Source organism: Podarcis erhardii (genome assembly GCF_964252035.2).
Source record: "Podarcis erhardii genome assembly, chromosome: 5".
Classification (NCBI taxonomy): domain Eukaryota; kingdom Metazoa; phylum Chordata; class Lepidosauria; order Squamata; family Lacertidae; genus Podarcis; species Podarcis erhardii.
This window is the reverse complement of record NC_138509.1, coordinates 49,505,467-49,521,998: the sequence shown is the minus strand read 5'-3', so window position 1 is coordinate 49,521,998 and position 16,532 is coordinate 49,505,467. Positions and strand designations below refer to the sequence as shown.

Here is a 16,532-nt window from a genome sequence, read left to right as displayed (position 1 = left end):
ACTAAGTTCTACTCACTTGGCATTCTTTCCCAACAATGTTAGTTCTCCTCAGAGTAACCCCATTGACTAAGTTAGGTCTGTTCATGTCAGTGGGTCTTTTAAAAATCCTTAAGACATTCAAACACACCCTTGATACTTACTGAGATGTTGTATGATTTCATCAATGGTAGGCTTGAAGAGAGCATTCATTGCATCGGGACTCATCCTCAGCATTCCTTGTGATGACCACTTCACAAAATCTACACTGTAAACAGGATATGATAAGAAAGTTTGCTTTTAAAGGAAATGCTTTTTAATGAAATGCTGCTCACTTAGCAAAAATAATGTTACTAACTCAAGATGTTTCAAAAAGCTGGAAATGAAAGGATTCCAATGTCACATCCTCACTATGTAACCAATGAGATTTTTTATTTACATTAGCTAAGGCCATGATAAATAGAACACCTTCACGCAATGGGAGAGTAAGTGGGAGACCACCGATGCTGAAGAAAAGGCTGCTTTGGTTTGCCTTCTGTCAGTTTTTTATTTTTACCATGATGTTCAGGTGCCAACCAAAGATGCTTTTGTTTTAAGAAAGTTGACCCCTGAGATATTGTAGAATTTGTTTTAGAATTTGTTTGGGGGTTTATTTGTTTTTTTGTATTGTTATCTTTGATGCCTCAGGCCATGAAGCAGTTTGTATATTTCACACAATAGAATGCCATCTCCTTCACATATTGCCAGGAATTAATTTTCTTCAGTCTTACTTGGACTGATTATTCCTTTTGTGTGGCAATGAACACAAAAATTTCTTTGGATTCTGTTAACTTAAAAGTACTTACTTGCTTTTCCTTAAGGCATGTTCCACACTGTGCCCTCGAAATTTCTTGTAGTAGTCAATGAACGAGAAAGGCAGGGTGATGTTGAGTGGATTAGTTCGATCTGGTGCTGCCGCCCTTTTGCGTGATTCAAACGCTATCATCAGATCAACCCAGGCAGCAGGCCGCTTGATCTTAAATTGTTCAATAAAATCTTCTCCAAATATTTTACACAGGAGTCTTTCAAATTCATAGTCTACCCCTAAGGAACCATGAGGCCCACCTGCATCAGAGACAATTAGAACCATTAATCAAACATATCACTTAAGGAATGGTGCAACCAACATATTTTAAATATTGCATGGGCATTGCGATATCCACTCGAAAATCAAGCCATAGAAAAACATACTGTGTGCAGTTGAGGCAAACTTGGAGCTGCAATCTTAAATACACTTAGTAGGGATCAACTTCTGAATTCAGGGAGGTGATTATTGAGTAAGCAACCTCAGGAGGAGCAGAATTCAGATACATGGGTGGAATTCAACTAACTGTTGCTCAGAGGAGACCTACTGAATTAATAGACCTAACTCAGCCATGTTCAATCATTTCAAACACCCTATGCATTTGCTTGGAATCCATGTACTTCTGAATTGGAGAAGCTTCCTATGGAGTACACACTTAAAGACATGAATATGTAACTAATGTACTATGTAGTATGGTCCAGGCACACAATTTTAATGTACTATTTATAATCTTTTCCCCCTTTCCTGAAGTTCCCATTTCTTGTCTTCTGGCTTCAACTCCTCCTAAAACTTCAAAACCTCCCTCCTCTCTTTGATTGCCAATGCTCTTTGCCTTTCCTGAAAAACTGATGGGAGAAGCATGCTAAATAAAAAGAAACCAATGTAAATTTACTTAACACCTGAAAGACTGGTATTAAGATCAGCAGCGGAAGCCCTCTTGGTTGTTCTTCCAACCTCAGTAGTTTGGTGCGTAAGGTCTGGGAAAGGGCATTCTTTGTGGCAGCCCCTAAGTTATGAACATCCCTCCCCTCAGACACCTTCCCTATGCAGTTTTCAGCTAGCTTTGGACACCTGAGATGTGTGTTTTCAGGACCCACCCTATTCCTGTGACTGTGATTTGTTTTAACTATTTTTAATATTGATTTTTAGATTACTGTAACCTGCTTCAGAATCTGCTGGTAAAGGGTGGGTGGCGGTGATGGCAACAACAACAACAACAACAACGTAATCTGCTTGTTCTTGGTAGAGAATCAGAGTTCCCTTGGTACAGAGCATACATATGTCTGTGAACATTGCCATCACGTCATTTAATAACAATGAAATTCAGTGGTGGGCTGCATGATACAGAACCACCACTCACCTAACCACCGGTTGGTTGCTTATCAGGAGGTAGAGAGGCGAGGTAGTGGCGAGTTCAACACGGTGCAAACACACCAGCAGAGCCAATCTGGCACTCCTGTTGGTGTGTTTGGTAAGCAGCAGCTATGTGACCCACCAGAGCACAAGTGAGCAGCACTACCCCGCTGTGCTGCCCTCTACTGTTTAAATGCAGGTGTTCTACAATGAGTAGGAGTGAAAAATGCAGCTTCACCTGTTGCCTTGTAGAGTTCCTTTAAGTGTCCTTCAGGTAACCTTATCTGGTGGACTGTAACATCAACTGTCCCTCCTCCACTATCAACAACTATGTAACGGTCGCCTGTTAATAAAAGAGGAATCACAAGCCATGTATTAGAGTTAAATGATATCACTACATTTTTGCACAGATGCTGCTGCTGACAGGTCTAACCAAAAGGCCGCAAGGGCCAAGGTGACTCAGGAAAGGACACTACCTTCTTCCAACTCGGACCAGATCTCTCCTATGACATTTTCAACCATAAAGGTGCGGCTTTGACGGTTACGCCGAATGTGTTCTTTAGCTAGAGTATGACAGAGACAAAACACTAATTGTAAGAAAGCATGAACAAGTTGGATGTGTACCCTGCAGACTGCAAAATGGAAGAACACTGAAAGCTGGCTAGTGATCATATTGCCAAGCACTTGTCTTAATGTTTTGGGGATAAAAGCCATGACCCCAATTCACAGACATTCCTTTAATTCTTACAACAAATTGGTTCTAAACATTAGAGTGGCAGCAGCTAAAGGCTTTTAACTGAACAAATCACAATCTGTTAGGATCCTCGTTGATTCTGAATAAATCACAATTCTGCCAGCAGAGGGCGCATCAACACAGAATTTGAAGTCTGACTAAATTAAATCTGTATTAAGGGATAGTACTTGTGATATGAAAATATATATATTTAGAGAGGATCAGGTGTGTTACCAATTTTTCAAATATGCACAGCGCCATAGACACTGTCTTCTCTGCAAAATTGCTTGCTGATTTTAAGACACTCAAGAGTCATGGTAGCATAAAGGCAAACTCCCGTCTTTTATTTTGCTGGCCCATAAGAGAGTTGCATACGTTAAACAAACCATCTGTGAATTGGGGACTCAAGATATGCACATTGTTTGTTACTATCACTAAAAAAGAAAGAATAACTGTTTTAATTGCAAGCACTCTTTGTACTATGAATGAACACGGCATCATAGTTTTCTTTAGATCAAGGAAAACAACAGGTTGGAAGTTACTTTTTAAATATCATGCTAGGAGTAGCATATAACCACAGAATCGGAAGGTCATCTACTCTAGTCCCTTGCTTAATGTACAGCTGTCCCCAGAATTGCAGTCTTGCACAATTCCTAGTTGTTTTGACGGAATTTTCCCATGAGAATGTCTCAACAGATGTTCAAAACATTTGTTTCCCCAGTGCCTGGAACAGGTAATCTGGAAGAAATCGTATTCTAATTTTATGCTCACACTCGTCAACAGAGATGTTATGCCGCACTTTGAATCCCTTTTAGGCAAGTGGCCTGTGTGCTGGAGCAGAGCCACCCACTCAAGAATGGTGTCACTACAGCTTACCCTAAACAGGGCTGGGGTGAGATGATGGCAAGGCACAAAGGTAGAGTCATGGTGCTCCTGCTGGTATGTCCAAGCAGCCTTGACCTGGCAGCCAACCTGCCCCACCCGTCCAGATAAGCTACAGCAATACAGGTGTTGGGTTGACTCCTCCTCCCCACCCAACCTTACACAGATCAATTAACCTAAGCATGTTTCCATTCTCTTCCATTCATAAAATCAGCACGGGTATAGAATTCCCCTATCTGTCTGGAAAACGCTCTCAGAATTTTTATTCCACCTTTGGCACAGGCTCACATATGATAACACTGTTCCGAAACACTTAAAACTGTGGAACAGCTGAAAAGTTCACACTTTAATGAGCCTGACCGGGAAGTTTCTATTATTAGGGCTGGCAATTACCTATCCAGGTTCTCCCAGTGTGAAAATCAAGAGTTGGCCGGGAAATTTGGAAGACATCTTGCTATGAAAGATTTTGGCAAGAAAGGGTGAGTAGAAAATTAGGTTGAGCACTAATCATAGCTCAATTAAATCAGCCCTACCTGGTGTAAAGCCAGTGGCAATGGTCTCACTTGGGTTATAACCATTGACAGGCCCTTTGCTGCTTAAGTCTATCATCTGATGAAGGCGGAGCTTCCTGCAGTAGATGGATGCAGCCTCTGGCTCCAGGGCAATTATGAGCTGCTCAGGGTTTTCTGGGGATGCCATTCCTGCCTGTGAATAAAGGAATCAAACAAGGAGGGGAGAGGAAATGATCAGCTGAACTTTGGTTTTCAGCTGCCTTCACAGTGAAGTAGCTTTGTGAATCCTGAGGCTTTCATTCATTCACCTATGCTTCTTTCTTTTCACTTCTCTTATTTTCATATGCTAAATATCATGGTTGGGGGGGGGAATAACATCTAGTTCATTTCAAGGATTCATAGCTAGGAGAGATGCATGCATTTCCCCTACTGAATAGAATGACATAACTGCATATGATATAGCAAGATAAACAAAAGGTATGTTAAAAAGAGTAAATTCATCTCCTTTTCAAGCATCTAGTTCGATTTCCTGAAAAAGTTTCCCAAAGAGAAAGAGACAACTAGCTTTGCCTTCTCTGCCTAATCAGCGTTAAAACACAGTTACATTGCTCTCACACTCTTCCTAATGTGTAAGGAATATAAAGTGCCAAATCATGTAAAGTAAACCTTATCTGTTCTGCAGGTTGCTTAGTGCGATGGAAATACCTGGGCTGCTAACATAACAATCCTTATGATTCTTATTGTATAGTTTATTAGGGCTTATTCCCAGATAAACAGGTATAGGATTGCAGCCTAAAATACCTGCTATATTCCTGAATATCTTAATTTTCTAGATTTTGTGCTAGCCAATAATACTTTCAAAAACATAACCATGCACCTGTAAATGCTAGACACTTTCCTGCCAGAGTTATGCACACTGAATTCACAGACCTAATCCTTGAATGCTGAAGATTCTATGTATCTAGGGTTGCAATCATACACCCACTTACTTAGGAGTAAGCCTTACTGAAGTCAATGAGGCTCACTTCTGTGCAGATATACAGGACGGAACTGAAGGAAGACTTGGCATCTGAAATACTGCAACTTCTATTGCTATTCTTTTTTCAAGAGAGTATAAAATATTCATGGTATGGCATCAGGTAATGCTGTATGACACCAATGCACACAGCTTTCCTGATTTGGTTTTCCTTCTTTGCAGTGCTCATTGCTTGCCATGCTCCATTCAGGTAGAAGCAGTTAACCCTAGAGAGGGGAGTAGCAGGCTATTTTTTCATGGAAAAATGAGAATAATCATGCCTCTACATTTTGCTTCATAACTCAGGTTCTACAGATAATTGACACTTAATTTTAAAAGAAAGCTGGGGATATGGAGATCATGGTTCACTGGGAGCTGAAGATCCAACTGCTCCTTGCTCCTCCCATGGATCCCCATGGTCTGACCTCGTAAGGCCCTTTCCACCACTGAAACCCTCAGCAGCCCTTGACATACCACCAGCGGTAGAGGCCAAGGTGGGCTGGGAGAAGGCTTGGACCCCACCCCCAGATCTGAAACAGTAAGAAACATACACAAGCCCTGGAGATGATGTATGCATTTCCATTGGAAGCCATTGAGTGTGATCATAAAACCTAAAAAGGAATCCCCTAGATAGGAAAATGCCACGACACTCTCTGGCCATGTCCCCAGGAGTGCTTGGGTATTAGTTCTCCTCTGATCCACCAGTAAGGCTGTTCTGTAAGCACTGTACAGTGCACATAACCGTACACATTATTTCCCGGCCCATAAGATAGTATTTGTCCTGGGAATAATCTTATAAAACGCTATGTGCAAACATTTTGAAACAGAGCAGCATTAAAGATTCCTTATTTCTCTTTCAGCAGAAGAGGCATAATATGGCTTAAATCAAAAGATGTGTATGGTTGTATAAATTTGCTTGTGCTGCTACAGTTACACTTGCTTCCTAGTCCCACACAAGGCTGGGGGGCATTGCACTGTCATGTCATGGCTGTCAGTTGCAATACTTACCAGAGGCTCTACCTAATAGCCTTCATCACAATGTGTCACAAGCACAGAGAAACAAAAAGAAGCATCACGACGGAGTGCATGTAAACACGCACGCACAGTCTTTGTGGGGAACAGCTTGAAGGTTGTATTATGTTCTGTATGTATGCTACGTAACATACCACAGTATTAAGGGTCTGTGTGGAGAGAATCTATGGCAACAGCAAAGAGACAAGTCAGCATATTCAACATGGGAACTCTCAGCATTTTAGTGCTAACCCCTAAAGCAGGGATGGGGAACCTGCAGCCCTGCAGATGTTGCTGGACTACAACTCCCATCATCCTTGACCACTAGAAATACTGACTGAGGCTGATGGGAGGAGTCCTACAAGTGAAGGGCCACAGGTTTCCCATTCCTGTCCTGAAGTACAGGAAGCTATAACTGTTAAGTTGTGGGTTGACATAGCCGACGACCAGCGATTTCTCCAACTAGCTCTTTATTTCGTAAGCTGGAATAGAACTGACTGCAAACAGCTCAGCCGGCCTGCTTTTATAGGCAGCCGGCTGTCAACATTGTAACAACAACAGCCCAGAGTTCCCGCCTAAAATAACTGACGCGGACCTGAGGGAAAACTTCCTACAGACCTGAGTGAAAACTATATACAGTATCCCCCTGCTGGCCCAGGGTGAAACTTCACTACATAACACCCCTCCCCACCGAGATAAGGCGTTAGTTACAATCGTAATGGTTTCCTTATATACAGCACTACGCGTAATGGTTCAATTAGGCACAAAAGCATATTGGTTACATTTCCCATACTTAGACCAACAGTGATACCTGTCCAACAACATAGTCCTTTAAATAAGTTGGGCGCTTGGAAACTCTGCCAGACCGCCGGGGACTGGTAGCCAAGTCCGGAGGGCCACACAGTTCTTGCTGAGGCTGTGGTGCGACCCTAGGTGGCGTTGGAACCAAATCCCCTGGATCCGCTGCTGTGGGTGGAGCCTCCGCAAGTGGAGTGGTCTGAGTCTGTGGTAAGTCTGGCAGACCCTCTGAAGCGGCTTGGTTCGGCTCCACGCTGGCAGTTTGCGAGGGAGGTGTAGGTGGGGCCTCGCCATCTGTACGTGTCTCTTCTGGAGCCGCAAGCGCAGTTGGGGGCACCTTGGTAGTGTCCAAGTCCCCAACCCTGCGCCTAAGCTGGTCTATGTGCCGTCGCCACAAGCGTCCGTCTTCGAGTGCCACCTGGTACGAGCGAGGTCCAGTGACTCCCACTACTGTGGCTGGCACCCAAGGAATGTCCCCCACATAGTTCCGGGCAAAGACCTGGTTTCCTGGGACAAATGACCGTGGCGCGTTGGCACAGCCTGGGGGTTCAGCCACGGCAAAGTCCGGGTGTAGCCGGTCGAGCAGTGACCTGAGGCGGCGGCCCATAAGCAGTTCAGCAGGACTCCTCCCTGTGGCCGCATGAGGGGTGATGTGTTGCACGAACAAGTATTCGGCGACCCGCTCATGCCAGTCTCCCCGGTCCAGGCGCGCCAGTGCCTCTTTTGCCGAGCGCACCATTCTTTCCGCTTGCCCGTTGCTGGATGGATGAAAGGGTGCCGTTAGGGCATGGCGGATGCCCAGTCCCAAAAGATACCGCTCAAACGTGCCTGACGTGAACTGTGGTCCGTTGTCAGAGACAAGGACATCAGGACACCCATGCGTTGCAAACAGGCCTCGCAGCACCCGGATGACAGCTTTGGTAGTGGTGGAGGGCATCAGGGCGATCTCCAGCCATTTGGAATAGGCGTCCACCACTACCATAAAGGTCCGGCCGTGAAAGGGGCCAGCCAGATCAATGTGCACCCTCGACCAGGGTGTCTTTGGCGTCTCCCAGGTGTGTCCCTTAGCTGCCGGTGGTGCAGGCCTCGACTCTTGGCACGCTTGACAGGCGGACACCCAGGCAGTGATGGCATCGTCCATATTAGGCCACCAGACGTAACACCGAGCCAACGCCTTCATTTTGACAATTCCCGGGTGGCCAACGTGCAGAGCCTCCAGGACGCGCTGACGGAGTCCCTGGGGAATCACGACGCGGTCTCCCCACAGCAGACAGCCGCGATGAGCTGAGAGTTCATGTTGTCTGGTTGCGAAGGGCTGGAACTCCGATGCAAAAGGCCCTTGTGGCCACCCCCTCCACACCCAGTTGAGCACCCGGCTGATGGTGTGATCCTGGGCAGACGCGGAGGCCACAGTGGCAGCTGATACAGGCGCTGCCGGAAGATCCTCAATCAGAAGGAGCGATGAAGCTGGAGCCGGGTCTTCCACAAATGCTGGAAGAGGGCAACGGCTGAGGGCGTCGGCATGGCCCATTGATTTCCCCGGGCGATGGATGAGCCGGTAGTGGTAGGCAGCCAGGAAAATAGTCCATCGCAGCATGCGTGGCGAGAGGACCGGTGGAGTTGGACGATCACCGGCGAGGAGGCCCAGGAGTGGCTTGTGGTCAGTGATGAGGTCAAAAGTCCTGCCATAGAGGTATTCATGGAACCTCTTCACTCCAGCCACAAGTGCCAATGCCTCCTTGTCGAGCTGGCTGTACCTCTTCACTCCAGCCACAAGTGCCAATGCCTCCTTGTCGAGCTGGCTGTAATTCCGTTCCGTCGGAGATAGTGTCCTGGAAAAGTAGGCGAGTGGTGCTTCTCTTCCATCTGGAAAACGGTGACTAAGGACAGCACCGATGCCAAAAGGTGAGGCGTCGCAGGCAAGGACCAGCGGCCTGGATTCACTGTACTGTACCAGCACACTGTCTGATGAAAGGAGAGCCTTAACCGCGTTGAAGGCCGCCGTCTCCCGATGACCCCAGGCCCAAGGCGTCTTTGTACTAAGGAGTCGGTGAAGAGGCTCAGCCACTGTGGCTTTGTGGGGCAGGAACATGTTATAAAAGTTCAGCAGCCCCAGGAATGCCTGCAACTCCGTCTTGTTCTTTGGGGTGGGGGCCTGCTGGATAGCGCGGATCTTGGATGTGGTCGGGTGAAGGCCGGAGGCATCGATAAGATAGCCCAGGAACTCTACCTGTGGAACGGCGATCTGGCACTTCTCCCTCTTTACCTTGAGCCCGGCCTCTTGGAACCTGGTCAGCACGGCACGGAGGCGCTCGAACAGCTGCTGGTGTGAGTCTGCAGACACCAAGACGTCATCAAAATATGGTACCACGCCCGGAAGCCCTTGCAGGAGCCGCTCCATAAGGCTTTGGAAGATGCCAGGAGCCACACTCACCCCGAACTGCAACCGGCGGCAACGGAATGCCCCCCGGTGGGTGACGATCGTCTGGGCTTCAGCAGTGGCATCATCGACTGGCAGTTGTTGATAAGCTTGGGCAAGGTCCAGCTTAGTGAAGACCTTACCCTCACCCAGGGAATGCAGCAGGTGTTGGACAACAGGAACCGGATAAGCGTGCTGCTGAAGTGCCTTGTTGATCGTGCACTTGTAGTCAGCGCAGATTCTCACCGACCCATCTGGCTTGACAGGCGTGACGATGGGGGTTTCCCACTTGGCATGGTCAACCGGCTCCAAAACTCCTTGGGCGATCAGTTTGTCCAGTTGTTCGTCCACCTTAGCCTTGAGAGCAAAGGGAACCCGGCGTGGCTTTAGCTTGATGGGGGCGACTTGTGGATCAAGGCTAAAGGAGATGGGCGTACCTGTATATTGCCCCAAGGTGCCGTCAAAAACCTCGGCAAAGTCTTTGACCAGACCCTCAGTCTCTGCGTTAGAGATGCAGTTGATGCCGGTGACTTCCAGGCCGAGGGCATCAAACCAGTCTAGCCCTAGGAGGCTTGGCCGCTGACCTTCGACCACCACCAACCGGAGCAGGCCCGAAAAATCCTTGAAGGCAATCCGGAACCGGCCAACGCCTACCACGGGAATGTCGTTTCCCTGGTAGTCTCTCAGGTGTACGCGGTGAGAGTCGAGTTGCCTTTTGGACACTCTGGGTACCAGTCTTTTGATGGTGCTCCACGACACGATGGACAGGGCAGACCCGGTGTCGATCTCCATGTCACATGGAGCTCCTTCAATGAGCACCGTGACGTTCAGCTTGCGTCGCGTAGGCGAGTTGGTTTGGCCAATCGTGGTTCCAGACGGGCAGCGGCAGTTGGTGAGAGCGAAACAACTTTCCTTGGCAGACTGGAGTGAAGGCTTGGACTTGCGAGTCGATGAAGGGGGGGTGTCAGACGGAGCCGATCGGCAGACCTTAGCGATGTGGCCCCTTCTGGAACACTTCCTACAGATGGCGTCTCTGAATCGACACTTGGCACGGGAATGGTTGCCTCCGCAGCCGGCACATTCCGGTTGGCCCTTGGACTTCTGTTGGAACTTCCTGTGCTCCCGCTTTGTCTGGTGCACGTCATCGCCTTCACTGGAGGATGCCTCATCACTGCTGGCCTCTTCATGATGCACCGGAACTGGCTCCCTAGCAAGACGCGGGCTGCTGCACTTGCGGATCTCCTGGGCGGAGCGTTCAGCAGCTTCTGAGGCCACAGCCTCCTCAATGGCTTTCTGCAGCGTGAGGTCTGGCTTGGCGAGGAGACGCCGTTGCAGATGGATGTCCCGGACCCCGCAGACGATTCGATCCATCAGGGCATCGTCTAAGTCTCGGAACTCACAGTGCATTGCAGCCTGTCGCAGGGCGGTGGTGTAGTTGTTGATTGACTCCCCCTCTGCCTGGTTCCGGTGGTAGAACGCATGGCGGGCAGCAATCTTGGACGGCTTTGGTGCGTAGTGGTTGCGGAGCTTCTCTTGGATCGTGTCCCATGGTGTTGCCTGGACTGCTTCGGGCGCAACCAATGCTCGGGCCGTCTCAAACACCTCAGGCCCACAGAGGCTGAGGAATAGGCCCCGCTTACGATCCTTTGATACTGCTGTCAGCTCGTTGGTTTGGAGGTAGCAGTCGAACCGAGCGAGGTAGGAATCCCATGATTCAGAGGCTGGCGCAAACGGTGGTAGAGGCACAAGTGAAGCCATGATTCCGATGCCGGCGTGAAGGGCGATGGATGGAACACAGTGCTCTAGCCAGAACAGTCAGCTCTGAATTGGTTCTGTCCAGTGATTTCGCTCAGTGATTTCGCTCTGTGATTCAGCTCAGTTCAGAGGCTGGCCGCATCTGGCTGTGCTCTGGTGTCCATCCATCCCACCTTCGTCGCCAGTGTTAAGTTGTGGGTTGACATAGCCGACGACCAGCGATTTCTCCAACTAGCTCTTTATTTCGTAAGCTGGAATAGAACTGACTGCAAACAGCTCAGCCGGCCTGCTTTTATAGGCAGCCGGCTGTCAACATTGTAACAACAACAGCCCAGAGTTCCCGCCTAAAATAACTGACGCGGACCTGAGGGAAAACTACCTACAGACCTGAGTGAAAACTATATACAGTATCCCCCTGCTGGCCCAGGGTGAAACTTCACTACATAACAATAACCAGCAAAGGAAAGATGGTCAAATTAGCTCAGCTCAAGTTATAGTGTTAAGTGTTGGGGAGATCTGAGCAATGGAGACTGATTGGAAACGTGGAAGAAAATTGAATACTTTGTGAAGAACTTTGGAAGCAGCTGAACTCCAGACTTGCTGGGGACTTTGAAACAGCAAGAACGTTGAAGCAAAGTACCCTCTCTGGGATCAGAGATTCCTACTTGTAACAACTTTACAGAGTGTGTTTATGTCGTAGTATGTGTTTTTGCATGCAAAGTAAAAGTTAACTCTGCTAAGCAACTGCTGCATGTGCTGAGCTTAACCACTTGACTGAAGCTTCTGTGGCACATGCACTCAGAACATACCAAACATGCATGTGACATCCCTCCTAAATTTGTTTCATCTCTAGCTCCTGCTTTTCCTGATGCCTCAGAGGGAGAATTTTTATTTTTGGAAAGCCAAAAAGCAAATGCAGTCCTCACTCTTGTCTTCTGTATCAGGTGAGATTCACCGAAATTGCATTCAAGAGAGTAAGAGAGGTGGTGCCTTGTTATTGAAAATTCTGTAGTTATTTGAGTGCTTTTGTAATGATCACTGAGTTGAATAATATTTTTAGGTTAAATTTTGTAGGACCAGAGATATAAAGAAGCAAAGTCTTCATGATTTGTGGTATTTTGCAGCAATCATACTTTTGATTTGGAATGAACTATTTCAACAGAAAATCAAATAATGCTCACTGAATTATGCCTAATATATGGCAGCAGTGGCATTTAGCCCTTCTGCTACCAATTATTTTCATGTCAACATGAATATTGATTTGACAGCTCATCAGGGCTAAGCTGAAAATAAATTCAACCAGTGAAGGCAGTTGAACCAGTTTTTCTCTGACATTTATTTCTGCTCATATGTGTAAGAGAGGGAAGTATGCCTGAATCCATTCCTGGATCCATTTAAATTGGTGGTCTTCAGCTTGTCCTGAGCTCAGACCTGGAACCCTAAACTGCAGCAAGTGGATGCACTTCCAGGTGGGGCCCAGTACGAAAGGACTGGAGCCCATATATCTGAACCAGAGTGAAGGGACAAAGCCTATAGGAAAAAAACTACATTAAGGTGTACAACTCTTCCTCTCCATGCCATGTTGCTAGTGACAATCAAAACATATACCTGCCCCAACCCCAACCCTGGTGTATCTTAGGGCATAAGACTCTTCTCAAAAAAAGAAAACTGCTTTAAAGCTTTGGTTTTGGGAGTTGTTGAAGAATGTAGTGAAATCTGAGCAGGCTAGGAGCTTCCACAGGAAATGGCTTTGAGGAAATCAGTACATGGAAAAAACGGGCATGAAAATTGACCTGGAGTATCAACAAATCATGTTCACTGTGTTATTAGCCCAATGTGGGACGCCAACCACTTATTACACTAATACAGAAGCCTCTGCCACTGTACCTATGGGATTTATGATGCTTCTGGGGGTGGTTGTTGTGCATGTGACAAGCTGATATACCAAGCACCCCAGACCAAAAATGAGGCAGCCTGTGCTTTTCCTGTGTACCAGGATGATGTAGAAATCACTGTTTACAACACTTTGTCCTATTTTGTTTTGACCTTAGGTATACAAATCCTTTAAGGAAAACCTCTTAATGACCAGATCAGTAGATTCTGATCCTGTCAGGTCCACCCCCTCCTAAGCTGGAAAGAGCCATTGCTCTACCCAGCAAGAACTCTGTTCCACTGCAGAAGTGGGGCTTTTACTTCTCGCAAACCACAGCTGCTGCAGAAACGCAGACAAGATGCATTGGTGCAATGGATGAAGTCATAGTACTAAGGGTGTAATCAGTGATGCATTTTATTTTATTCCATGAAGCGCCGAGGCTCAGTCAAACAGCTTTTATAGATAGCGCTAACACTTGATAGCTCATTTAGTCTGTATAAGCCTTTCAGTTTCAGAGGTCATATTTTTGCACGAATGCTCTAAAATGTTTCTGCTCATTTACAGGTCCTTCGCTGCTTGAGTACCTAAGCTATTAGCAGTTTGCTGTGCTACATGTAAAAATGAAGGACCGGGGGCGTATTCCATTAGCCTGGAACGTATATTTGTGCAAACCTAACCACAGCAATTAGCAAATGTAAATTGAAATTTGTTAGCACGTGCTTCTTGCTCTATGCATTTTAACATCATGATCAATTAAGCTTCCCTAATTAATTATGGCTTCAAAAATGCTGCAATCTTATAGCATATTATAGCTTCATAACAAACATTAGTGCTTATGCAGAAAAGATAATTTGTAAGTATCAACCAGAAGAATCACATCCACAGGAACTTGCAGTAATAACACCAATCCATTCTCTGACAACAATCTGTCTCTACCAACAAGTGACAATTAAGTGGATTTCTCCATTTCCCCTAATACTGCTAATGTGTCTAATTTGCACTGCTTTTGATATTCTGCAGGCAGAAAATGAAGGCAGCAGTGAGGGATTGCAGCTTTAAATCATCACTTGCCTTTGTTCCCCAATATCTTTTCGCCTTTCTACACCAGATGCAGGAATTAGCAATGAACTGATAACAACTATAATATGCCTGTTGCAAATATCAAATACATTAGCTACCCTCCAAAATACTTCTTTAGTTTCTACTAATAGAAAACACTAAATCAGATATTCTGGGGGGGGGGGGACCCTAGGAATCCCGCATTGAAACATTCCAGTTCCTTCAAAAAGGAAAGCTGCATCTGCAAAGACCAATCACAAAAATGTTTATGTATACAAGCTAAAGGAAGTGCAAACATAGTTCCAGCTTCAGAATTCCATCGTATCTTGCATTGGGGGATGGATTCCTGGAGCAGTGGTACCAGGGCAGGGGTGCAGAACCCAGTGGCGTAGCGTGGGTTGTCAGCACCCGGGGCAAGGCAAGTAATTTGCGGCCCCTAACCCGTGGATTTGCGCCCCCTAACCCTAACCCCCAGATGTTGCGCCCAGTGCGGCCGGCCCCCCTGCACCCCCCACACTACGCCACTGGCAGAACCTGTGGCCCTCCAGATGTTGTTCAACCACAGCTCCCATCATCCCTAACCACTGGCCCTGCTGGCTGGGTCCAATGGGAGTTGGAGTCTGTAGTTTGTTCAGGGTGTTGGGTCCAATGGGAGTTGGGGTCTGTAGTTTGTTCAGGGTGCTGAGAGTTGTTAGGAGACTCCTATTCCCCTCAAAGAGTTACAAATCCCAGAGCAGTTCAACAGTCTATCCAGGGAACTCTGAAAACTGCAGCTCTTTTGAAGGGAATAGGGATCTCCTAACAACTCTCTACGTCCTTAAGGAACTACAGTCCCTGGGATTATGTGGGGGAAGCCACAACTGTTTAAAGTGGCATTGTCCTGCTTTAAAGATCTATTGCAGATAGCACTGGTGTTTGATGCTGTATGTGGCTAGTATGTCGCTAAATATATCCAATTTTAAATAACATTCAAATTACACACACACACACACAAAAATTTAAAAAGAAATAAGATACTTTCTAATTGGTCAGAGTGTTGAGCTATCTGTCTGCTTTTAGCAATAACAAAAACCAAAAGTTTATCTTTAACGCCATGCTTTCCTTCGTCTCAAGTTGAGGATGCCATTCTGCTCATGCATATAAAACTTCTTAATTGTGATGTAAGAGAGGAGACTGTCATGAGGCAAAGGAAAAATGTTGCCGCTTTGTCCAAACTATATGGTCAGGTACACCGAACATGTTGAAAACAAGGGACAGTGCACTACTTTTCAGAATCGGGTTTGTAATCTGAGGGGGATGGGATTACAGGATTGGGCTGAAGGGATTGTAGCCTTGCCCAAACAAGATTGCTGGGTAAAGTAAAAAACTGAAATCCAATTTGGTATTTAACTTGCTAATGACCTATACATAGACCTTTTTGGTTGGATCGTCTGTGTTCTGAGGGGTTCTTACTAATTATAACTTCAGTGTGTAGTAAACAGCATTCTTCAAGCTTTCTTCATTGTCCCCCCCCACCCCACCCCACATACTGTATAGACTGAATGGTAAAAGCTAGATAATACAGTTAAGGCAGGAAAACAGATAAATATGTAAGCCCTCAATACCTGTCAAGAGCATTTCCTCAAAAGGAGACTTGCAGAAATTACTGGACAGGATAAATTTCATCCTCTAGCTGTTTCTGGATTAAGAGGGTTGAACTTCGTCCCTTCAAAAAAAAATTACAGCCCCTTCTGCAATATTGTGATTTCCACTGGCATGTGATAGAAATTCCAGGCAGTGCACATGCTGTGGTTGAAGTATTTGTAGTGAAATGGGAGCTGAAAGAATGTCTCCCTTCCAAAAATAAAAAAACAAAATTGTCAAGCTGAAGGAAAACCCTTCTGACCAAGAGCATTCAATCCCTTTTTCTACAATCAAGGTTAAGCACCTGAAGCTCAGTTCAAGGAAGAGGCAACACCAGAGAAGTCAAAGACCACCCATCATTTTATAGTGGATATTTGACAAGAAGTCTGGAGCCTTTTAAAAAACTTTCAGAGCAAGAGATCAAAATAAACAAAAAGCCAACCAATTCTTAGGGGTGCTGAATTTTTTTTATTACCATGTTTCCTGAAGGGTTTTGAATGTAGGGCAGGAAAGGGGAACCTGTGTTCCTCCAGCTGTTGCTAGACTCCAGCTCCCATCAGCCCCAGGAAGCATGGACAACAGTCAGCGTTGATGGGAGTTATAGGCCAACAATATCCCATCAAACTCCCATCATCCCTGACCATTTGCCATGCTTCTTGGGAGTTATAGGCCAACAATA

At 46.3% G+C, this 16,532-nt stretch overlaps 1 protein-coding gene and 1 long non-coding RNA gene across 4 annotated transcripts in view; one reads left to right on the top strand and one right to left on the bottom strand.

The window, feature by feature from the left end:
* Positions 1-16,532, bottom strand: part of HSPA12A (heat shock protein family A (Hsp70) member 12A) — a 52,172-nt gene that overhangs the window by 7,226 nt on the left and 28,414 nt on the right. For all 3 annotated transcript variants that reach the window (XR_014157005.1, XM_081863718.1, XM_081863717.1), the window contains exons 7-11: positions 4,322-4,493; positions 2,650-2,736; positions 2,412-2,516; positions 822-1,080; positions 141-244 (exon numbers count right to left, since the gene is read on the bottom strand). Coding sequence is in view for 2 of the 3 variants with exons in the window: in XM_081863718.1 (XP_081719844.1) it covers positions 141-244; positions 822-1,080; positions 2,412-2,516; positions 2,650-2,736; positions 4,322-4,493 (727 nt within the window). In the remaining variant the exon portion in view is untranslated. The remainder of the gene's footprint in view (positions 1-140; positions 245-821; positions 1,081-2,411; positions 2,517-2,649; positions 2,737-4,321; positions 4,494-16,532) is intronic.
* On the top strand, positions 2,563-16,298 carry LOC309342858. Its single transcript, XR_014157014.1, has 3 exons — positions 2,563-2,699; positions 12,152-12,242; positions 16,149-16,298. It is a non-coding gene; the product is annotated as an uncharacterized lncRNA (long non-coding RNA).